Here is a 24,934-nt window from a genome sequence, read left to right as displayed (position 1 = left end):
GAAGCAACATTGTCTTCCAGATCTCCGGGGGCATCCAACGGATCTTGTTCCTGGTCGATGAATCCCGCTATAGTGGCATCAATGTCGGCAATGATGGGTGCCGCAACATGCCTAGCCACAGCGGCTGAAGACTTGGCATTAGGGTAGATCATGGCACAGTAGTCTTCAGATAGGAAGTAAGGCTGTTTAGATTTCACGTTTCGGGCAAATCCTCCAACCCACACTTTCAGTGTGGCCCGAGCCGCAGTCTTCTGCTCCGGGGATGCCTGAAATAATAGTGGGAATTACAGACAGGAAGATTCCCGGCGGTCCTTCAAGACCATAGAAATCTTACTAAATAGTGTATGTATACCAAAAAAGGTAAAATAATTAGAAAGACAGCATAGCCAACGGGACTCACCGAATCAGATCCGAGGGTGGTGATGAGGTCAAAACAGACCATACAGTTATCAGGGTGCCAGACCACGATGTCCTCCAGCTGAACTCCGCAAAGGGCGTGAGACCTACATACGGTATGGCCACAAGGCTGATGAAGAACAGCCGCACAGGCTGTCGTCTGACAATGCACCATCTATAAAAAGAATAGTATATGAGAAACTGTAATTCTCTTAAGTAGGGGTGGGTCCGGAGGACCCGGGACTAAACATAAGTCTAACTTAAGACTAGAGCTTAACTGTAATACTCTTAAGTAGGGGCGGGTCCGGAGGACCCGGGACTAAACATAAGTCTAACTTAAGACTAGAGTATAGCTATCCATTCCGGTCGAGCCGGGATCATAAAGAAGGATGCAACAAAGAATTAAGACACATGGTGTCTGATTTCCCGGAGCGAGGTTAAGCCCCGGGCCGGGAAATAAAAGTACATCCATAAACCGATACATATAGGAACTCCGGGATAGTGATCTGTCATATATAATCATATATAATCATAGGAACTGTTATAAATTAAGAGGGGGGCGGAACTGTAGATAAGAACCGCCAACAGAACCCGGAGGGTGCACCGGGATCCTACTCTGTTGACCGGTGGCCAACCCGTCTAGACAGAGACGAAACCGCCGGGACACCCGGAGGACAAAGTCCATAAACACTGAACTACCCCCTCTAAAAGGAGGGAAGGCAACGGTCCCCTAGGGGAGGGGGGAGAGAAGCCTAGCCACCCACCTAGCAAGAGGGGGAGCTTGGGGGAGGATCACGTGATACGGAGCAGCAGGGCTACCAACTGACGATCCCCAAAAACTACCAAAACAGATCATACGGAGTAATAAGCACAAATATTCATTATAAAAGTAATAGCGTTGAAAAATATATAAATATACACATAAAAAATTAGGGCAAGGCATGCAACATAATAAATAAATCCCAAAGGACAACAACCTGATGGCTTATATAATAAAATTGCCGCCCAGTAACGAAGGTCGGCAAGCCATCTACGATACGTAACTGATATCGGCCCTAAATATGAACCACAAGGGTTCTAAACGCTAAATAATGAATATCCACAATAAAACATATAAAATTTAAACTAATAATAAAAATAATACACTTAGTAACACCGCGAGTGAAACTAAAAGCTCTCAAAACAGGAGTACCAACTGTAAGCGGAATCGAGCAAGACCGAGATGATCGAAGAGAATAAACTCCTATAATTTAAATATTAAACGATCTAGATTGCTCAAAACACAGCAAAATATAGCTTGGTACTTAACTTAGACGGTGTCTCCTGGGAAACCGATGAAGAAGCCATAATCCAGTGAAAAATAAGGCAAAACACGAGAGCACAAAAAAGCGGGTTACAACACAGGCGTGCTAAAAAGGAGTTGGGTTCTGAGCGGATGCAGAGTTGGTGGTGCCGAGTGAGGTTGAACGGCTCTCCTCTATTGGGGTCTTTGTCGTGGATGAATCTAAATAGTGCGGGACCTCTGGATTATACGCCCAATTCTATACCGACACCAATAGGTGAGCGAGCTAGTTAACCTAGCACTCCTTTACATTTTTTCTCTGGTATATTTAGCAGTAAATTACCTAAGAATAAGTGCTAATAGGAGCTTATTCACTGGCCGGCACAGGTTCAAGCCCAGAAATGCTTTATCGTATTTTATTAGATTTTTAATCCGAGAGGCTCATTCTCACTTAAGTGAAAAAGATCGTTGTTTACTTAAGGTCAAGACGCACGAAGTAAGAGCGATAGCAACTTCCGTGGCTTTTAAGCAAAACAGATCTCTGCGAAGTATTATGGACGCGACCTTTTGGAGGAGCAAGTCGGTGTTCCCTTCAATTTACTTAAAAGACGTCCAGACTCTTTATGAGGACTGCTACACACTGGGTCCATTCGTTGCAGCGAGTGCAGTAGTGGGTGAGGGCTCTACCACTACATTCCCTTAATCCCAATATCCTTTTAATCTTCTCTTGAAATGTTTTTAATCTTGTTTTGGGTTGTACGGAAGGCTGAGAAGTCTTTCGCATCCTTTTTTGATTTGGGGGGTGGTCAAATGTCGTTTCTTGAGAGCGCCCAGATTAAGTGTTTTGATGAGGTCCTGTTGTATGGGTGGTCGCCCTGGATATAACAGCTCCTGGGAGTCTTTCAGCATCCTGAGAGGATGGGTGGGCTTCGTGAGGAAAGCGGACTAATAAGGCAGAGTAATCATCAGAGTCAGCTTCCTTACCAGGTACCTATATTTAATTGGGTTTTGTTATGATATAATTGTCAAAAACTCTAAGCATATACGCCTTTATTGTATTAATACTGGTCTCTACCCACCACCATGGGTGTGAATCAGCTATTATATATTCACCGGCTAAGTTTAATATTTAAAAATGATATTTTGATTATAAAATAAATTTTTGAATATACTTACCCGGTGAATATATAAATTAAAGGCCCTCCCTTCCTCCCCGATAGAGACCCAGCGGAATGAGAAGAACTGGAGCTGTTTACAAGTATATGCGGTATCTGGCCGATAGTCGGCGCTGGTGGTCACACCCGCAACCTTCACGGCGATCCCTCGCGAGTTTTTGGGTTTCTGTCAAGCCGTCCGAGACGTCAGCTATTATATATTCACCGGGTAAGTATATTAAAAAATTTATTTTATAATCAAAATATCATTTCAACTGAAACAATTGACATATTCTTCTGGGTGGCAAGAAGCTTCCTGTGATCTGTTCTCTAGTCACAGACCTGTTTGTAGGGTTTGAAGACTCGTTCCAACATCCCTAAGATAGCCTGGACACATAAACCTTTCCTCCCTTCGGCTCATTACGTCAGGTAATCAACAGACTGTCGATGACCCCGAAAGCTAGACAGATGCTGGTGGGTCCTAAGTGGCTAAAAGCCAGATGGTTTGCGGATCTACTGATGCTCCTAGTCGAGGTACCAGTAGAACTATCCTAATAGCCCAACATCCTCTCTCAGCCTCAACCTGCAGAGGTACCACAATTCAGTGGGTTCCATGTCACTTCACGGAATGGAGACTATCCAGCATCCAGTCAGCATGAAAGACACTGCATAGGTATCTAGATATCTGCGTAGATCCTTTGCAGCTACCTGCCAAGGAAAATAGGCCATTCTCTGCGATTTGTGCCCTAGATGGGATATTTTTCTGGTCAGAGCCTTTTTGTAGTTGATTTGTTATTTTCTTGTTACCTTCGCCATTTGTAGTCGATTGTTGATTTTCTCATTACCTTCTCCATGAGAAGCTCCTCTCGATCTATGTAGTTACAGGCTATCCCTCAGCCTTGAGGCAGTTCTTCAGAGTGTAGGGCCAGGATCTTTCCTCTTTGTGGGAGTTGTCCATGCTTATGAAGAGCTTCTAGCAGTCTTCTCCTTGCAGAGAACTCAAACTCCAAACTTGGGATGTTAAATAAGTTCTCAGGTCTCTTAAGCGTTTGCCATACGAAACCTCTTGGAGAACTAATCTGACACTGAAGACACATTCTTTTGGCACTAGCCTCAACCAATGCCGTGAGTCATTCCAAGAGATGGAAAGACGTCTTATCATCCTTCGTTGCGGATTTTATGGCAATCTCCCAAATCCCTGCTGTTTGTGATCCAAGGTTCAAGTCCTCCAACTCCTCTATCAAAAATGCTACAGACGATCGAGAGGACTTCTCCTATGTCATGTAAAGGAACAAAGATGTTCAAGTTTTGCTGAAGTCATAATCATATTAAAGGTCTCAGGTTTTTACTGTAAGGAAAAATACAAATTGATTAAAAGATTTTTAATTTTTTGTTTATACTTGGGAACTGTCTTCTCTTTCAGATCCGGTTCAGCAATGTTGCGCTTGTCATGGGTGGTGGCTATAGTTGCCCTGGCTAGCATTGCAATCGCAGAAATCCAGCCGATTGATGTGGAACCAGTTATCAAAAGAGAGCAGCCAGATTTTGAGGTAAGAAGTTCTCTTGTTATGTAAATCATTTAAGGATGCAAATTTTGTGCTCTCGTTTTGTCCCGTCTTTTTTGCCTGTTCATTGTAATCGGCCATACATCGGACTGGACTGGAATGATACAGTTCTTTCCTGTACAGTTTATGTATGGTGTCTTATTTAGTCTTATTGTTCTGCATAGTTTAGTGTATGGAAAGGCTTGCTCCCTGGAACTTAGTGAATTTTAAAGTGGTAGATAGGTTAGTGTAGAAGAATTGGCATGCATTCAATTTATTTTTCAAGTACAGTTCCTGTTTATAGTTTACTGAGAGTTGAAAGTATTGCTATCCAAATATATTTTGATAATGGGCTATATTTTAATTCTATACTAAAATTTATTTATCTGAATTTGTGTGCTCATATTCTTTATTTTTTTTTTTTAAGGATTGTATTTTCTTTAAATCACCTTTTTTCCTTCCATATATTATATAGCATTTTGCCATCTTGACATTTGAAATAATTGCAGCATTTGTTTCTAATTAAAGGATTTCCTGTATGAATAATAATCATGTTATTTTATCTTCATTTTTGTACGCTGATTTTAAAGGAACATCTTATCCCATTTGGTAGCAGTGTGTAAATGTTACCCATAACTTTTTCATTACATGAGTCTATATTAATTTTTTATGATTAGAATCAATCACTTGCCAAGAATTCCTTTTCTAGGCAGTTGAGTTTTGATGCCTTAGGGCACTTATTGCATTTGTCTATTAGTTTTGGCATCTCAGGACACTTATTGGCTTCATCTAAAAGTTTTGATACTCAGGATCCTTATTGCCTGCGTCTAAAAGTTTCAATGCCTCTGGACCTTTATTGCCTTCGTCTAAAGGTTTTGGAGCTCAAGATCCTTATTGTCTTTGTCTAAAATTTTTGATACCTCAGGACAGTTATCGCCTTTGTTTAAAAGTTTTGTTGCTCGGGACCTTTATTGCCTTTGTCCAAAGGTTTCAATGTCTGAGGATCTTTATTGCTTGTCCAATAAATTTTGGTGCCTCAGGACCCTTGTCACATTTGTCTGAAATTTTTGATGCCTCAGGACCTTTATCGCCTTTGTCTAAAGGCCTCTATGCCTCAGGACCTCCATCGCCTTCATCAAAAAGTTTTGATGCCTCAGGATCCTTATCGTCTTTGACTAAAAGTTTAGATGCCTCAGTACGCTTATCATCGGTTTTGTCTAAAAGTTTTGATCCTCAGGACCTTTATTGCCTTTGTCTAATAAGTTTAATGAAAACACTCAACACATTTACTTCTTATTCTCTTATAAAATTTTGGTCTTGTTCAAAATGAATGACATCAACATGGGAATCTATATTTCCTCTGTTAAGTTAAAATCCAGTCATCGGTGCTGATTTATACCATTGATAATGTCTTTCAAGTAAGAACCTTAGCAACAGGAACTCTTGCATCTCTACTTTTATTTGATAACTTTGTTATCAATGTCTTCAGAGAAATTAAGATACTTTGCCACCTATGAAGTTTACATTATTGGCCAACATCTCTATGCAATGACTTTAGATGAGCCTTGTTGGTGGTGGTAGGGGGCATTGTTGGTCTTCATGTTTGGTTGGTTAGATGGGACACAATCATAGCTCTTTATAGCTTACAAGGCTAATTGTGTATTATATCATCTCTGGTGTTCTAGGTTCTTGCTCCTTACAACCGAATTCAACCTGTTTGAGGTGTTGACTTCCAAGTAATTATCTTAAAAAGGATATTCAGATAAACTAGATTTTGTTCGTTGTCACAACTTCTACATAATAAAATGCTATACTGTAATTATAAATTCTGCACATATTTTTCATCTCTTGATGAAATTGTTGGACCACTCCTAAACATTAGGTTAATCCCTCAAATTTGTATTCTATTTTCAGTTACTTTCTCTTGAACCTTAAGGACAAACCTTCTCGATCACAAGTGACTTCTATGATGTGAGATTTCTCACAATGCAGTCACAATAGAGTAAGGTAGATACACAAGATGAATGTTGATATTGAAGGCAGCTCGATAGGAAAAACTCACTTATGACACACTAAGAAAACTCGCTTTTATCTTCTTTACATTTATATGTACAGTAATATGCCATTCCACCTCGTAATCATCTCGTTGTGGGTGTTTTGGAGTGGAAATATCTCATGATCTTTCTTCATGTATTCTTCCTGCCCAAGGAATTAATTGTTAATATATTAATGAAAAGAGTTTTTATTCTTGAAGTCTTAAGAAGTGTATATCTTGTTAATCAGTGACGAGAGAAGATTCTGTGGATTTAAGTGTCCAGCTCTAGTACTGTACCCTCATTTTTTTAAGAACCGTGTATGATGTGGGGATTTGAAAAATGCATGACGAGTTGCCAAGCTTAGTTTTCATTATAAATGTCTATACAGTATTCTCAAATGAGGATAGAGGTCTTGTATAGGTGACCTCTGTATTTTCATATAGGTTTGTATGTTTAAAAACTTTAAAAATGTTTTTCATGTTTCAGTGTACCCTTATTTGCATTTTTGTTGTTGTAATGTCTGGTACAGTAATTATGCAACTTAATATGTACAGTAACATGCAATCATTGTATGTTTAAAGTTGTTGGGCATAAACGTTTTGATAGAAAATATGCCCAGTGAACCCTCGTTTATCGCGGTAGATAGGTTCCAGACCCGGCCGCGATAGGTGAAATTCCGCGAAGTAGTGACATCATATTTACCTATTTATTTAACATGTATATTCGGACTTTTAAAACCTTCCCTTGTACGTAGTACTGTTAACAAACTACCCTTTAATGTACGGAACACTTAATGCATGTACTACAGCACCCTAAACTAAAACAGGCACAAATATTAAAGGCGATTTTATTTCATGCGTTTCCTAAACACCTAAAAAGCACGATAAAAAATGGCAACCAATGTTTTGTTTACGTTCATCTCTGATCATAATGAAGAAACAAACTTACGAGAGAGAGAGAGAGAGAGAGAGAGAGAGAGAGAGAGAGAGAGAGAGAGAGAGAGAGAGAGAGAGAGAGAGAGAGAGAGAGAGAGAGAGAGAGAGATTGTTTTACGTACGTAAATGTAAATTTAAAAAAAAAAAATATGATAGGTTACAACATGTAGACTTTTAAAACCTTCCCTTTAACTTAATGCATACAGTACTAAACTATAAAACAGGCACAAATATTAGAATGTGAGAATATTAAAGTAAAAAATAAAGATTGTTACTGTACTCACCACGAAAGAAGTTCAAGAAAAACTTGAATGATGATGGCGATGAATTTGCTGCACAGTAGAAATGATGATGATGAAGCTGATGATGTGTTCTACTGTGCAGCCAGGTAGTATTTTACGTCTCTTCAGACGGAGGTGTCTTTTCCTGGGACACACCTTCAACTTCTTCAATTTCTTCCGAAGGCGTAGTAGCAGGAGGACTGGCTCTTTTTTGCGAGGCTGGAAGAACATTGTGATCGGAAGTTGTTGCCGCTGCTTCTTTTTTCGATCTAAGAGCATCTTGTAGGGAGTCATTATGTCATCAACCTTGTTGCAGAATTGCATCGACCGAACCATATCCTCGTCCCACTCTTGCAACATTTCTTTCACCTCCTTTATATGGTTGCAGACCTTGGCAAGCCGTTCTAGTGTTAAGCCCGTTTCTTCGACATTTTCTTGGGTCTCTTCCTGGGTTTCACTCTCTTCTTCGCTTGCCGATTTCGTCAGGTCTTCGAGGTCTGCGTCAGTTAGGGGCTGGGAATGGCAGTCCAACAACTCGTCGACGTCTTCAGTCGTCATGTCGCCAAACCCGTCACCTCCAATTATGGCAGGCAACTGCACAGATTTGCGTACTGCAGAGTGTTGGATTTCAGCAGGTGTAAATCCCTCGTCGTCGTAAACAATCTCGGGCCACAACTTCTTCCAGCTCGCATTCACAGTTGCAGGTTTCATCTCTTGAAGTGCCTTCTGAATATTCTTCAGGCACGTGGCTATGGTGTACTGCCGCCAGTATGCCTTCAAGTTAAAATCTTCATCCTCATCATCTTGGGCAGCATCCACACACGCAACGAGGTCCGCCAAGGTATTCTTCGTGTAGAGGGCCTTGAACGCCCTGATAACTCCTTGGTCCATCGGTTGAATTAATGACGTGGTGTTGGGTGGCAGGAACTCAACCTGAACGCCCTCACGCGACAGGTCAGTTGCGTGTCCACCAGCGTTATCCATAAGGAGAAGGATCTTACATGGCAAGCCCTTCTCTACGAGATATTCATTGACTTGCGGGATGAAACACTGGTGGAACCAGTTGGAGGTCAGCATCTTCGTAATCCATGCTTTTGGATTATGCATCCAGTACACGGGAAGGAGGTTCTTATTCTTATTTTTCAAAGCGCGAGGATTTTTCGACTTATAAATAAGCCCCGGCTTTAGCAAAAATCCAGCAGTATTGCCACACATCACGAGGGTAACGCGATCCTTGAATGCTTTAAAGCCAGAGGCTTTGGCTTCCTCTTTGAACAGGAAAGTTCGCGACGGCATTCTCTTCCAAAACAAGCCGGTCTCATCCATATTAAAGACTTGTTCCGGCTTGTATCCACCTTTGGCGATAATATTCTTGAACGTCTGGTTCACGAAAGTTTCAGCAGCGGCAGTGTCAGCCGAAGCAGCCTCGCCATGCAGGGAAACGCTTTTCAGGGTGAAGCGTTTCTGAAACTTCGCGAACCATCCTTTGCTGGCGGAAAAACGTTGTTTCTGAGGCTGGGAATCAGTGGATGTCCCTGGTTGAGGATCATCTGCATCATCATCTTCTTCAGCATGGTTGCCATCGTCGTCTTGAGGTTCCTTTGCAGCAAAATTCTGATACAAGCTCAAAGCCTTTGTTCGGATGGTGTTCGTATCCAAGGCTATGTTCTTCTTCCGGCAGTCGGCAATCCACACAGCTAAAGCACCTTCCATGCGTACGATCGTTTTATTACGCGTTGTAACGACTCGCTTCGCTGATCTGCTAAAGGTGATTGCAGCCGTCTTTCTAATGTTCGCCTCGTCCTTCTTGATATAGCGAACAGTAGATTCGTTGATTCCAAAATGGCGCGTTGCGGCCGCGTAGCTTCTACCGTCTTTCAACATATCGAGAAGCGTAACCTTCTCAGCAATCGTCATCATCCTTCGGTGGCGTTTAGGCTCACTACCAGCCTTAGTAGAAGCAGAACGCTTGGGAGGCATTGTACAGTAGGATTTGACAAAAAGTTCAACTTAAAAAGGTCACAAACAGCACAGATTAAACTTCACAAACTTAAGAACGTCTACTCAGCGATACGCGGTAAGAGAAAGTGGATGACCCGGGCCCGCGAGAACCTAGATGCTGCGGGTTGGAGATGAGGGCAAAACACCAATCACAGGCTAGATAACAAAACTTGAGTTCTGATTCGTCATCTATCAGCACTTGAACCAATCACAACCCGTCTTACAGTATATGATGCGTAGGTTACCAACTCAAAGTACAAGATACCCCGCGCATACCGTACGTACAGTATTAATAATAATAATAATAAATAATGATAATAATACAGTACAGTACTGTAATAATAATAATAATAATGATAATAATAACAATCATAATTTTATTAACAACAACAACAATAATAATAATAATAACAATAATAATAATAGCTTTACGTATGCTATTTTATTCTTTTGTAGGATGTGTGTGTGTCTCTATCTCTCTCTCTCTCTCTCTCGTACGCTTATTCGAAATGTGATTTTTGCAACAAAGAATATTATTGGATGCAGTACTACGTACGTATACATACAAAAGAATCATGGAAAAGATGCACATCCATTACATTTGTAGTATAGTAGCCATCAGCAGCCTTACACCATTCTAATATGGTATGACTGCATCTGATTTGCGTTTCATGTTCGATTTAATTTTACTACGTACTGTATACAGTACTGTATTATCGTATGATCACATTCTCTTTTCGTGTTTTATTTCTTTCTGTGCTGAATTATATATCATATGTAATGCAATGAACAATCAGTAAGAGCAGATATTACTAATTACAGTATTAATGGAATTACAGGTAACAAAATATCGTATTTGGGGGTCTTCAGATTTCGCGGTATTTTCGAAATTTCCGGAAAATCCGCGATATGTATATATATATGGGTTATGGAAAAAACCCGCGATGGTCGAACCGCGAAGTAGCGAGGGTTCACTAGTAGGCTTTTGTAGGGAGGAATTTATAAGTGAAATATCCTTTTCAATTCTTTGCTCTAGTGTTTGATTCTGATAAATCTTAAATAACCATAGTCTCTGTTCTGTACCTGTGTTATTCGGCGTATTCCCAAGCATGCTGTCGTGGATTTGAATACAGACGTGAAATATATACAAATTGAAATATTTCCGTAGTATTGCAAGGAGCATAGGCATTCATGTTATTGTCCCTACATTTCTTGTGTTAGAAATTTAAGGTAGGTTTTCATTTACAGTTGATTATAACTGATCACTAATACAGTACTTGTGGTTTAAACATTCTGTGAAATTGTGAGTTGTTGAATCTCTGCAAACATATCCCATTTAATATTGCTATGTGTAAATGTTTGTTTCAATATCTCGTCTTGATCTTGAAGTCTGGTAGTGTTCATTGTTTTTCCTAGCGATCAAAGGCGGACCAAGCCTCATCTGTCAACAAAAGTCTCACTCAGGTATTTTACCTTGTTTTTAGTCTCTTGCATGGCAGCACAATCCTTTACCTGCTGTGCTTGTCACGTCAATTATTTTGCATGTTATTTACTGTACTGTTCCCGTAGGTATGCATCTCACACCCATTAGTGGTTTATTAAAACTTGTCTGAACTATACTTGAATCTTTGACGAATAGCAAGTTTTTTTTTTTTTGTTCATCAGACTTTGATATTTATTTTATTTGCTTATAATTTGTTTTCTCTGTTGAGCGTTAACAAAAAACTAGGAATCATGTAGTTATAAATGCTTGGTTTTCCTGTTCTTTTGTCTTTCAAAAGTAAACATTTTAGTATTCCACATAATTTTTTATGTCTTTGAAGGTAAAAAGTGATGATCATTTACTTTATCATTAAAGTTTGTGATTAGCGGTGAGGTACCTCTAAAATTAGTAGGTGATTTATCACTTAATTTATTCTATCTAGGTTTTGCTATGAGGCACATGTACTTATTAATGGAGCAAGACTTTCTATCTAGTTTGTATTGAACGTTATGACAATGCACATTTATTATTTGTTCCGTAACTGGAATAAAAACCACGCTATTTATTAGGGGTTATACCTTCAGCGGAGCTGAAATGACGAGCCATTAAAATTTAGCGAGGGTTAACTACCCACACTGCTAGTTAGCAGGGGGTAGGGGGGTAGCTTGCTACCACTCCCGTTCACACACCTGTGATTTACCTCACTTTACTTTTGGCTCGGATGGAGAGCGGTTGTTTCCGCTCTCCCTCCTCTCCTATTCTGGACTGCCATTAATTTTTGTCTTTTAACTTACTTTTTCTTATACATGTATATATATATTAAAACATTCTTAATGTTTATGTATATATATGTGAATGGAAATGTAATAAGTTTCCTTTTCAGTGTTTGTGCTGTGGGTGTGATACACATATGACAATGACTCTTTGCGTACGTTTGCACCGAAACAAGGCCAGCACAGTTCCACGTCGTGGGGAATGACCTATTCCTCTCTGGTCCTTCGGTCTTCCCGTCTGCATATAACCGTTAACTCGGCCGCCGCAGGGGAATCATCACCACCTTGACCCTTTTCATTCAACTATTATCTTCGCCTCTTCCCTTTTCCTACGGGAAACATGGATTGCTGAGCGAAGGAAATGTGTCCTCTCAGAGATTGACTACGGTCTTTCTCTTCTTAAGGTCGTTCACCTTTCAACAACAGTGTACTATTGGGGAGATCTCCTTTCCCGTTCGCGGGTTAGGTTGCACTTATGATTGTTTGTCTCAAATTATTTTTAGTGAAATTATAATTGTAATTTTAACTTTTCAGCTTTTCTCTGTGGGGAACATTTCCCTTCGGGGGATCAGTGGTTCTCACTATTAGTGAATATTTTTAGCTGATTTAAATAATTGTAATTCTGTTTTTATTACAGTTACTCCGCTCCTCCCTTCTTCTGTGGATGTCGACTGGGGAAGGAAGGGCGCAATACCCATTTTTATTCTGTTCCCTCGAGGTTCCTCTTCAGAGTTCCTCCTTAGGGAATTTTTCTGTTAAATAATTAATTTTATTTTTTCCCAGTTAACTATGCGGTTTACTTCGTTCGACTAAGAGTACCGACAAAGCAGAGCTGCTCTGTTCATGCCTGAGGAATCTGCTGTCACTGCCGTTCCTCAGAGGACGTCGGCATGGGTGTCATCCCTTCTCTTAGAAGTACTGTACAGTACTCCCGTGACAACATGACCAGCACTTCAGATGATCTTAGAACGCTAACCAAGAGGTTCGCCTCCAGGGATTGGACAACTTCCCTTCCGAGGGAAAGTTTCCTCCCAGGTATGAGGTTGTTTCTCCCTTCCGAGAGAGAACTTCCCACATCTTAATAAATTCATCGTCTCTGACCATTGTTGCTGCCTTCACCCAGACCATTCTCCCCCCTTGCTGAGTCTCTCTTCCTTCAGGGGCGAAGCACAGTCTTGGCAAGTCTCTTCCACGAAGTGTTTACCCCTCTCTCGTTCGCGAGGGAGGCCGCTCATAGAGACTCCTCTTCGGAGGATCGCTATTGTTGAAGGTCAATTTGCTGATCCACTGGTCCCCACGGGCGTCATCAAGTCTTCTACGAAGTGTTCACCTCTCTCGTTCGCGAGAGAGACCACTCATAGAGACACCTCTTCGGAGGATCACTCTGCTCTTCAGTTCCTGATCATCCTACCAGCAGACCTACCAGCGCAACCTTGCGCTGCAACCTAGTCCATGGACTTCGATCCTGGACTCTTCTATGGACCTTTAACGGTTGCCATCAGTGGATGTTCGCCCTTCCAAAGAGCACATCCCAGTTCCTGATTGTCCTGCTAGCTGACCTACCGATCTACCAACGCAGCTTTACGCCGCTGTTAGTCCTTGGACGTCGGTCCTGGACTCTTCTGTGGACCTTTTACGGTCTTCATCATGGATGTTTGCCCTTCCAAAGGGTTCATCCCAGTCGTCCTGCCAGCTGACCTGCCAACATACCAGCGCTACCTTACGCTACAGTTAGTCCTTGGACTTCGGTCTTGGACTCTTCTGAGGATCACCAGCTCCCCCCTGCAAGCATTATCATGCTCACCATTGCTTCCGCGCGCGCGCCAATGGTCTTCCGCGCGCATGTGCACGCTCCAACTGTCTAATGCGAGCATGTGCGCCAATGGTTTTCCTGCAACAACAATGGTCTTTCCCAATGGTTTTCCCGCAACAACAATGGTCTTCCGTGCCCGCCCGCAAACGGTCTTCCGCACGCGCCAAGCAGTCTTGCACGCGCGCCAGCAGTCTTCCGCGCGCGCGCCAATAGTACTCTTACACGTGTGCCAATGCACCCATCCTTGCGCAACCAGTCACACGCTTCGGCGCATTCTAGGGAGACTGCACAAAACTATACAGTGCCTTACTGCGCGCCAGCGCTCTCCTGCACTTTCATATCCAGCACCCTCACTTGCGCTCGCCAATGCGCCAACTCTTCAGAAAGAACCAGGGCTTACCTGTTTCTGCGCATTCACTGGAAACTGCGCTTCAGCAGAAACTGTGTACCAGCATTATCCTGTGTGCCATTGCAGCACACTGGCGCAATAGACAGGAAAAGGGAATAAAACTTTTGGACAGGTCACCATTGCCCCATTCCTCTCCCCGCAAATGCATAACATGGCCTCCGGGAAAAGAGGAAAGAGGCTTCACGGAAGGATTCAAGATCCCGAAGATACCATCTTCTAAGGGGAATCAAAATGTGGAATCCTTGGTCCCTGTCTCTTCTGAAGTTTCTTTTTCCTTGACAGACCACCGTCAGCAAACAAGAAAGCATCAACAGACTGATCTCTAGATCACTGTTTGCTAATGGCTAGTTCACGGTTTGCCGATCGCTAGCTCACCAATCACCAGATCGCCAATTGCTAGCTCAGCTTGATCATTGACCTCTAGTCCCTCCAATGACTAACGATCTCTGATTGCTAGTGTTCCAATTACCGATTACTAGTCAATAACCAGTCATCATCTTGCTGATCAGGCAGCTCATGTTTCTTCGATCACTGAACTCAGCTCGCTGATCTGACCATGACGCTGATCTGACCAGCCCATCGCCAGCTTGCTGATCTCTGACCAACCAGGAGGGACCATAGTCAGCTTGCTGATCTCTAGCTCACCGATCACCGTTCCGTGATCGATCGCTGATCATCAGTGGCTTACCATCACCAACTGACTATCATTAAACCATTCTGCTGTATCTCAGGGCTCTCAGAGCAGATTACCAACTCATTGGCTGACTGACCAGAGCTTCATCTGCCTGTCTGTTACCATCCTCGGCTCAGACCGCCGATTCACCGATCATTGGCAATTCGCCAGCAGTTCGTGACTCAGACTTACTGGTCAACCTCTGCCCGTAGTTCCCAAGATCAGAACGTTTACAACATACAGTACTTATCTCTACTGGCCGTTCGCCATCACACTAAAGTGATCGGCAAACAATCGACAACCCTCATCAATGGCTTGTCGACAGGGGACTACTTGCGAGCACTCTCCAACTGCACAGTAACCACGACGCCCAACCGTTAACCATTGATTAACATTCGCCAGATGGATTCTATTCTAAGGAATAGCATCAATCCCATCAGAGCGCATGGTAGGGCTAAGCGCTGCCTTCCTTCTGTTAGTTAAAGGAATTCTCTCTGAGAAGAATTCTTACACAGGGTATCGCGTCTGATCCTTTACGCCACGAGTCAAGACCCCAGCATCAACAATTTCCCATGCAAAAGGATCCACAAGGAGCTGTCCCTTTGGGTCGATGTCCACACCATTTTGGGGTTCGAACAAGGGCTAAGACCTCAGGTCTTCATTTGCACACTGGACCTAAAGGACACATACAGTACTTCCAGGCGCAAACCATCCATCTAGGAAGGCTGGAAGATTCAATCTAGACTAACAAGAAACACCAGTTCAGGGCACTGTGCTTCGGTCTTTCCACTACACCCATCCTGGTTTCACAGGATCGGCTTCTGTCTCCTCCGTTTTGGGACGACTGACTGACCTTAGCAGACACAGTGGCAACCTTGCATTAGCAATGGAACTTCTGAAGTCTTTTTACCAAGATCCAGTGATCAAGGTAACCCTGCGGAAGTCTTCTCTACTTCCCTCCCAGAAAAATGGTGTATCTGGGAATGGTTCCTGACACCAATCTCTGATAACTTTCTCAAAACGAGAAGAAGTCCCATCCCAAAGTGACTGGGTCTGACTGGAATCAAGCCCTCGATCCCCCAGACATTCTGACCCCATGGGACCAGAAGTTTAGACGAACCTCAACGGATGGGTGTCAGTCGAGAATCTACAGAGCGGTATAACCTTCTCATCCTTCTACACCCCTTGGACTTGATGCTGTGCGTAGAACACATCAAAAGAAGAGATGAGGGACCATGATGCTGCACCACACGACCTCAACCCTCTGAACAGTCTGAAAGTACCTTCACTTAAGTCTCTTAAGAGATAAAGGCCAACTTTCCAGTCCTTCAGCAGCCTCATCGGTTCCTAACAGACCACTCAGTGATGTGATGGGCGACAATACCACATACCACATAGAGGCTAACATTGGCAAGCAAGAAGGAACTTGCTCTTAGCCTCTTCCCATCTAACAGTATAAACACTAATATGGGCCAAAGTCCGTTCGGTGCCACTATCAGCCTGCTTCATTCCAGACTAGAGGAATGTGCTCGCCGACAATCTGTGCGCAGCATCTCAGATAAGGTATACCGAATGGTCTTTGGGTCACCTTATAGCCAACAAAATCCCGACTTTACGGGGTCCTCCAACTAGGGATCTGTTTGCAACGCTCCTGAACCTCAGGCTGCCGTTGCTCCCCAGCCCTAGACCCCAAGGCTCTCTGGCAAAAAGCAGGCTAACAACGGTGGGTACAACAATGACGCTTACGTCTCGTCCCTGTTTTGTCTGGAGAAGGGCACTCAAGAAGGCTAGAACATTGGTCAGCCTCTCAAGGACTCTCCTAGCTCCGCTATGGCATCACGCAGAACGGTTTCCAAACCTTTTGCAGCTCGTGATAGTCGTTCCAAGAAAACCCTCTCCACATCACAGACAACCCACTTTGACACCTACCACAAGCTATAGCTTTCCTATGATTGTACGCCTGGAGACTACCCAGTACCTCTTTTGCGAAAAGGTTGTCTAGATATCTGAGGAATTCCTCAGCATCAGTCTACCAGGCATTATAACATCTTGTGTGGTTGGTGTCATGGAAAGAGTGTCTTTCCACTCAATACCTCTATTCCAGCAATTGCGGAATGTTCGAGTATATACAAGAGGAAAAGACCCCCTATTCAGTTTCGACAGGTAAAGATGATCTCTCAACCTTGATCCTTCACCTTCAAACTGAAAGGAAGAGACATCCTCTCATCGATAGACCTTTTCTAACTCATACGGACTTACAACTTGCCTTTCTCCAGTCGGAATTGAGACCTTCCTCTCGGAACATGGTTCAAATTCTCCGATCTCTAAAGAGACCTCCTAATGTTCCACTTTACCCGGCAACAAATTTTCACCTGATTTAAGAAGACTATGTTCCTACACACTGACAGCAACCATACGAGTCAAGGAACTTCATGGTCTCTCTTTCCACAGCGCCCATTAATGAGAAAGGCAAAAGGCAATGTTCAGTTTCGTCCCTGAGTATGTCGCCAGACACAGTCTCCAGAGGTGACGGATCCTACAGAAGTCTCCACTCGGTAACGGACGATCCAGATCATTCGTTACTATACCCAGGGTAAGGTATGAGACTCTACCGCAAGAAAACGGCAACAGCCCACCCTGGTCTCTTCTCATGTCATCAGCACTGGGAGAGACTAGAGGAGGATCACCAAAACATCATCTCAACATGACGACTCACGATGTCAGGGGCATAGCTATGCCCCTGGTCCTTCTTAGCAGATTACTCTGTGACGCAGGTTTTACAAGAAAGGATGTGAATGCTCCAGGTGATTTTCACAACCTTTCTCCTGCAAGACGTGACCTACAGGAACTCAATACAATCTCTATCGTCTATCGGTCCAGTGTTGGCTGCACAACAGCTGGTTGTATACACCAAGCTTCTTATTGGACAAGTAGCAGAAGGTTGAGGGCATTGTTAGTCTGTGTGAATGAAAAGATTTGACTGGCTCTTATTCTTTTCTTCATCCTACCCTCTCGTGGGGAAAGCAGCATCCTGTGTTCTCTGCATAAGCTGACCTCAAACCACTGCAGGTAAACCATGCTCCCTTGTGTACCTAGTATTAAGCTAATACTGTTGCATCCCCATACCCTAGCGAGGTGGTATTGGGAAAGTCTTGGTTACATCAGGTTTTTCCTACAATAGACTCGGAATAACTTTACCTAGACAGTCACACTTCTGCATGTCTCAACACACAGCTTGCGTAGGCCGCGGACCTTGCGTAGCAAGGTTTTAGCAAGGGCAGGGACTCCTTATTTTTTAGTACTAATATACTCAGATAAGGAACCCCCAGGTAAAGCCAAAAGCCAGATTGGCAGGGACATCCACCCTTCCTAATGGGTGAGTCACCCCTAATAAATAGCGTGGTTTGTATTCCAGTTACGGAACAAATGACAAATTCGTAGATAATTTGTATTTTTCTTAACTATAGAAACCTTAGCTATTTACATAAACTTGTCCGCCAGCCCTATTCCCCTTGAAATCCTGCCTCAAAGCAAAGTGAGGTAAATCACAGATGTGTGAACGGGAGTGGTAGCAAGCTACCCCCCGGCTAACTAGCGATTTGGGTAGCTAACCCTCACTAAATTTTAATGGCTCATCATTTCAGCTCCGTCGAAAGTATAACCCCTAATAAATAGCCAAGTTTTGTATAGTTAGGAAAAAAACAAATTATCTACGAATTTGTCATGTTTTTTAATCGCTGATTCTGAAAAATTTGATCGTCCCATTTTTACTCTGCATTTCTTCAAGGCTTAGGCATTTTGGTGTCCTTTTTCTGCAATTGTAAGTCACCTGCATCTTTGAGGGAAGTTTTAGTAGCTTAACCTCATGAAAAACAGGTTCATTTGTAACTATCCTTTGCCCTCTGTATATATAGTATTTGCACTATGCAAGTTAGTCTTTAAATTCTTCAGTAATTTTTATCTTTTGTCTAAAACGTGGCTCGAAGTGAGTGATCTTTTTGTTTGGTTTGTGAAGTAGTTAAATAAGTTTTTAAATTTTGTAATTTTCTAAAGTTCATACTGACTGGGATCAGTTAATGAAAAGCATTCTTGCTGTTGCATGAACTAGTTGATTTTGAAGAACATAAGAGATGGAATAAGGAAAAAAGAGAATTGGATTTGAAACTTCATTTGAGATAGAATGCCATGAGTTATAGGCTGGTGGTCTTAACTTCCAAAAGAAAATAGTGAGGATTTTCTTTGGCATCATTATAGGTGTTTTCATCTCCATGCTTTGACATTCACACATTTCTAGTAAGGGAGAGTTTGTGGTATGCTGCAGATGGAATGTAAATGTGTCTGGGATTGAAAAGGTTTGGACATTATTTTAAAAAGTGTGTGAAACGGTCAGAATAGTAGATATGGAAGTGATCAGCCAAATACTTGTAGGAAGGACATATGAATGTTGTTATGGTAGAGGGACATAGATGAAGGCTTAAATATAGTGGGAATTCAAGCTGATGAAAGTACACAGGACATAGAGAGTAGGGAGATAGTGGGAATTGGAATTAAAATTGATGCAAGTACTATACACAGGAGAGTTTGCAGGTGCTTTATTGGGAATTCTAGCTGATGAAAGTATGCAGGACGTATGAGAGATGGTAGAGTTCCAAGTTGATGAAAGTATGGTATATGAGATAGGAGATAGTGGGAATTCTATCTTATAAAAGTATGCAAGACATGAAAGTTGGGAGATGGGAGAAATCCAAGTTGATGAAAGTATATGAGATAGAAGATAGTAGGAATTCAAGTTAATGAAAGTACCAAGGACATACAGTAGTTGGGAGAACTGATTTCCCTCGTAACCCCAGCAAGGTAAAAGTTTACATAAAAATGCAAATATTGATGATAAATGCTTAATCTACAGAGAATCTGCTGACTGTGTTGAATCCGATAAAATGAAAATCGACAGAAAAATATTTAGCATATCAGAGTGTAGGTTTATGCAGAAGGTTTTTAGGCGATTAACTGGTACAGTACTCCAGTATATCGATGATGCGTCTATCTTACAAACATTCGTATTTCTCATAAATAAAGCTAAACATTAATTTTTTTAGTTTATGTAAATGATAAATGGAATCATTTTTGTTTGAAATGGTAATTTCTTATAAGCTAACTCTCTCTCTCTCTCTCTCTCTCTCTCTCTCTCTCTCTCTCTCTCTCTCTCTCTCTCTCTCTCTCTCTCTCTCTCTCTCTCTCTCTCTCATTTGGTAGTTCACCTGCATCCTTCTGAGTTATAAAGGATTTACAAAATTAAGGTAAATGAAATACTTTTACTGTATTTGTCTTTGCCTCTCCTTTGGTATGAAAAATGCACTTTTTCTTCATTATGGTGCATCAAATGCACATTTCCTCAAATTTTGGCACAAGAAATGCAATTTTAACATGTTTTTTTTTCTAAAGATAACTGCACCAGCTTAATCTTTCCAGCTGTAGTAACACTGATTAGCACGTAGACTGTTCGTCATCCGATGCAATTATACACCGTTCGTAAGCATTGCAGTAGTTTCTGGGCACAGTTAGCTTTGCATCCATTCAATTCAACTTTGTTCTTGGAAATTAGTGTACAGTAGTATGGTTTTTAGAGAAGAATATAGAACCCTTGCAGAATCTTAAACTTAGCAAGAACGGTCACCAAATTATTCTTTTAGGCTCTGCTTGCATGCTGTGTTGTTTGCGTAGACAGAATAGGGTTGATCTCTCTACATTATAACTGAAGTTCATTGGTTCAATAGAAATGTTTAGACTATATTTTCTGAGCTTTTTCTCAAATGTATTATTTGATACTTGTTTTTAATAACAAGTATATATTCAAAGAGCCTTTTTCTTATCCCTATTTATTTGTGATTGGGTAAAGAATTCAATGCCAGGGACTCATAAGTTTTGCAGTTGACATATGGCAATCAACTTATTATTATTATTATTATTATTATTATTATTATTATTATTATTATTACTGTATTATTATTATCATTATTATTATTATTATTATTATTATTATTATTATTATTATTATTATTATTATTATTATTATTATTAGCTAGTTTCATCAAACCACACTTAATATTCTTAACTCTCTTAGAACTGTGTACCAAGTAAATGACGTTTGTTCCGTAACCGAAATACAAACCACGCTATTTACATTGGGTTTACCTTTTAGCGTAGCTGAAATGGCGAGCCATTAGAATTTAACGAGGGTGTATTACCCCCGGGCTAGTTAGCGAGGGGTAGGGGAGTGAACTGCTTCACTTTCACTTTTGGCTCGGACATGGACAGACGTCTCTGTCTTTGTCCTTGCTTGGCAGCCATTGTTTGTTTTGTCTTTACTTAATCACTTACTTTTCTTTTACTCAATATATATGTAAAAAAAATTTCGTGTTTATGTATATATTTGAGTATAGAAATCAGTAAGTTTCCTTTTCAGAGTTTGTGCTTGTTTGTGTAGTGTACGATATCTCCGTGGAGCCCTCGGCAGTTAGGCCACCATGGTGTAATTTTATGGGTCGCGATCGAGTTTGACTACGGTCTTTCTCTCTCTCTCTCTTGAGGTCGTTCACCCTTTTCCTACGTCTGAGTAGCTTCCTTCCCATGTGGGTGGGGTTACTAGGCCTACCGTACGTTTTGTCTCAATTAGTTTATGAATCTAATAGTATTTGTTGATTTTTCAGCTTTGTAGAACGATTCCTTTCGGGGTTTTCGTTCTTTCTTTAGTGTTCATTCATTTTTAAATTACATAATTACATAGTTACATAATTATAATTGTTATAATTCTGTTTTGGTTACAGCTCTCCTTCCGTGAGTGTAAGTGGTTGTGAGGGCACGTGCCTGTTGTGTAATTCTTGTGTTCCTTTCCCTCGGGATTCCTCTTCGGAGCCTTCCCAGGGGAATGAATGTTAACTAATGATTTTTGTTTTTATTTTTCACAGTTACCGATCTAGTTCGTTTCTGTAATGTGACGACGGAGTGAGCTGTCTTATTGGGGCCTGGGGATTCGGCTGTTGCTGCCTCCCCTATAGACCTTCGTCAGGGGCGTGTCTCCTTCTCCTGGAAGTACTCCCGTGACGATTGACAGCTCTCCAATTCATTTTAGAACACTCAGGAGGCTCGCCTCCTTGGGTGGAGAACTTTCCTTTCAAGGGAAGTTTTCCTGTCCAGGCTTGAGTTTTTCTCCTTTGGGGGGTTCTTCTCTTGCCTTTTTTTCGCTCTTGGTGCTGAGCGGTCGCACCTGCAGTTTCGCTCAAGGGGCTGGGCAACTGCCGGAGCCCCTCTTCAGAGGATTGCTCTTTTTAGGTCACTGGCTGACCCGTCTCTTCTACGAAGTGTTTCTCTTTTGTTCGCGAGAGAGTACACTCGCAGAGACTTCTCTTCTGAAGACTCTTCTGCTGTTGTTGCTGTTGGCCGCCTTCGCCGTAAGGCTCACCGTCCGCTATGTCGTAAGGGCCTCCCATCTCCCTATGAGGGTGCTAAGAGGCGCCTTTTTGAATCTTCTCCGTATGCAGCCTGCAGCTCCTACCTCCTTAGATCTCTCCGGGGATCGATCTCCAACGCCTTCCTGACCTTACGCCCCTGGTGCAGATGAACAGCAGTCTGACCTCGTCTTCCGACGGACAACGGTCTTCCGACGGATAACGGTCCCTTCGAAAGGGTTGCCTCCCACTGGGGTGCTTCCCTTGCGTGTCAGTGTTCCCCTGCGCGCCTTTCTGCATCGCCAGTGCTCTCCTGTTCGTCAGCGCGCTCCTGATGATCATCGCTGCTGTTCCTGTTGGTTCCTGTTACGCACCCTGTGCGCCCACGTTCGCCCACGCAATCTAGAACTTCGGTTCAGGTCTTGGACAGGGACTCTTCTTCTACGCGCAGGATTCCACGTGTTGCCTTCTGCTCGCCAGCGACCACAGACGCGTCAACGTTCGCCTGCTCGTCAGCGATCTCCTGCGCGTCAACGATCGCCATCGATCTGCCACACATGTCAGGTCCCCTGGACACCTTCAGTAGCGATCTAGCGCTCGCCTGCTGTGGACCACGATCTCCGGTAGCTGAGTCCTGCCGTAGATCTTCCTCCTGCTCGCCAGCGCTCACCTTTACTTCTGTCCTTCTGTGTGCCAGCGCACATCTGCGTGCCCTTTCCTGCCACGCACTAATGGGTGCCAACGGTTTTCCCTGACCGTCCAGGATCGCCTGATTGACAGCTCGCTTCAGCGCTCACCTTCCTGATGCACCTGCGCCCCTTCTGTTTAGCGCGATGCGCTCTAACCATCCCTAGTCCCTTACGCGTTAGCGATCTCCTACGCGCCTGCGCGATTCTTTGCCTGCGCGCTAGCGTTCTGTTAACGCATCACCGCTCGCCAACACGCCGTCGCTTGCCGACGCGCCATCCCTTGCCAACGCACCTTCACTCGCCTACGGGCCATCGCTCGCCAAGACGCGCCATCGGTCGTCAACGCGCCATCACCCGCCTACGCGCCATCGGTCTCCCGACCGCCTGCGCTCACCCGCACGCCCACGTGCCCACGCACATGCGCTCCAATGTTCGCCCGCGCGCGAACCAACGGTATTCCATCGCGCGGGCCAACGGTGTTCCGTTGCGCGAACCGTCGGTGTTCCGTCGCGCAAACCGACGGTGTTCCATCGCGCGAAACGATGGTGTTCCATCGCGCGAACCGACGGTGTTCCATCGCCCAAACCGACGGTGTTCCATCGCACGAACCGACGGTGTTCCATCGCGCGAACCGACGGTGTTCCATCGCGCGAGCCTATGGTGTTCCATCACGTGAACGTCGGCTTGATTCCTGCAGTATCCATTGCTTGCCTACGGGTCATCGCTCGCCTGTGAACTTTCGGATTCCGACCACCAGCTCTCGCCCTTCCTACCACGCTCGCCCTCCTTCTGCGCTCCCTCGCGCACTTTCGTCTGCGCTCCTGCGTGCCCGCGCTTGGGCGCTTCCACGTTTGGCCACGCTCAAACCATTGATTTATCATTGCGCGAGCGCCAGGGCGATTGTAACCGCGATTCCCGTCGGGGTTTCGCAACATGGCCAGCCTGGCGAGTCTTCTGGAGCGTATTTCCAGAACACGGTCTTCACCCCTTAAACGCAGAGCATGGCACATGCCAGAGCAGGAAGAATCTTCAGGGAGGTCTGAGCAACATTCTTCTTTCCAGAACCTGGGTTAGCCCTTCCTCCTCATTACCTGGAAGGGTCTTGCCAAGGAGCTTTCTGTTCGAGATTTCTCCGTCGGGCAAGGGGTGACTGGTTTACTCCTGTCTCTTCTCCATTTCGTGGAAGGGGCTTAGCAAGTTCTTTCCCTCCTCGGTTGCGACCCGAGGTTTTGTACAAGGAAGCTTCAGGAAGATCATGGGTACTTTCCTCCTCTCGGGTTCAAGTACCTTGGCGTTTCGTCGCCAAGTTTCGAACTTGCGGGCAAGCTCGATGTTGGACCATCTAGACACAGTGACCGAGGGCTTCCTCTCGGGTGTCTCATCCGTGGATGTCGACATGCTCAGACACTCTTTCATCCTTGGGAAGAGCTTGTTTGTGCCCAAGGACAGAGACATGGACAGCGGTTGTGCGGAGGAAGTCGACTTCCGTTTTCACTCCTCCAAGGCGCTTTCTTCCAGATCCTGCAGGCCTCCAGCGCCTCTTCTTTCAGCCTCGTTGGCCTAAGTTTTCGGACCGGCTACGGCAGCTAAGACAAGGTGTCCAATAGCAGTCCCCTCCTGTCAGGGACAGGTAGCACGGGAAGCTCTCCCGGGGTGGCATAATCCTAGAGGGAGCGGCAGAGTTCACAAACTCTAGGTTTGGCAACCCCCCCTTGCAGGTCTCACGCTGATGCCTAAGGTTACTCATCCGGATAACAGCTTCCCAATGCCGATCCCTGAGCGATCTCCGTGATCAGCCAAGGATATCGCGCCTCTCTCTTACCATCTCTCCGTCTCTGTCAGCGAATTCAGTGTCACTGAACCTTTATGCCATGGGGTCGGCAAGAGTTGCCCCTTTTGGGCGAAAAGATCCATGCCTAAGGAGAAGGTCCTCCATAGGTTCGTCGATGGCTTCACCCCCAGGCTTCTTCAGTCGATCCTTTCTCGTAGGAAAGCATCTGAGACGGGAATTCCATAGTCG

General features: G+C 43.6%; 1 protein-coding gene across 6 annotated transcripts in view; it reads left to right on the top strand.

Moving 5' to 3' along the window:
* Positions 1-24,934, top strand: part of LOC137632901 (putative divalent cation/proton antiporter TMEM165) — a 142,138-nt gene that overhangs the window by 22,487 nt on the left and 94,717 nt on the right. For all 6 annotated transcript variants that reach the window (XM_068365000.1, XM_068364998.1, XM_068364997.1 and 3 more), the window contains exon 2: positions 4,256-4,382. In XM_068365000.1, coding sequence (XP_068221101.1) covers positions 4,256-4,382 — 127 coding nt within the window. The remainder of the gene's footprint in view (positions 1-4,255; positions 4,383-24,934) is intronic.

This window comes from Palaemon carinicauda, chromosome 42 (assembly GCF_036898095.1).
Source record: "Palaemon carinicauda isolate YSFRI2023 chromosome 42, ASM3689809v2, whole genome shotgun sequence".
NCBI classification, from domain to species: domain Eukaryota; kingdom Metazoa; phylum Arthropoda; class Malacostraca; order Decapoda; family Palaemonidae; genus Palaemon; species Palaemon carinicauda.
This window is presented reverse-complemented; position numbering and strand designations above follow the sequence as displayed.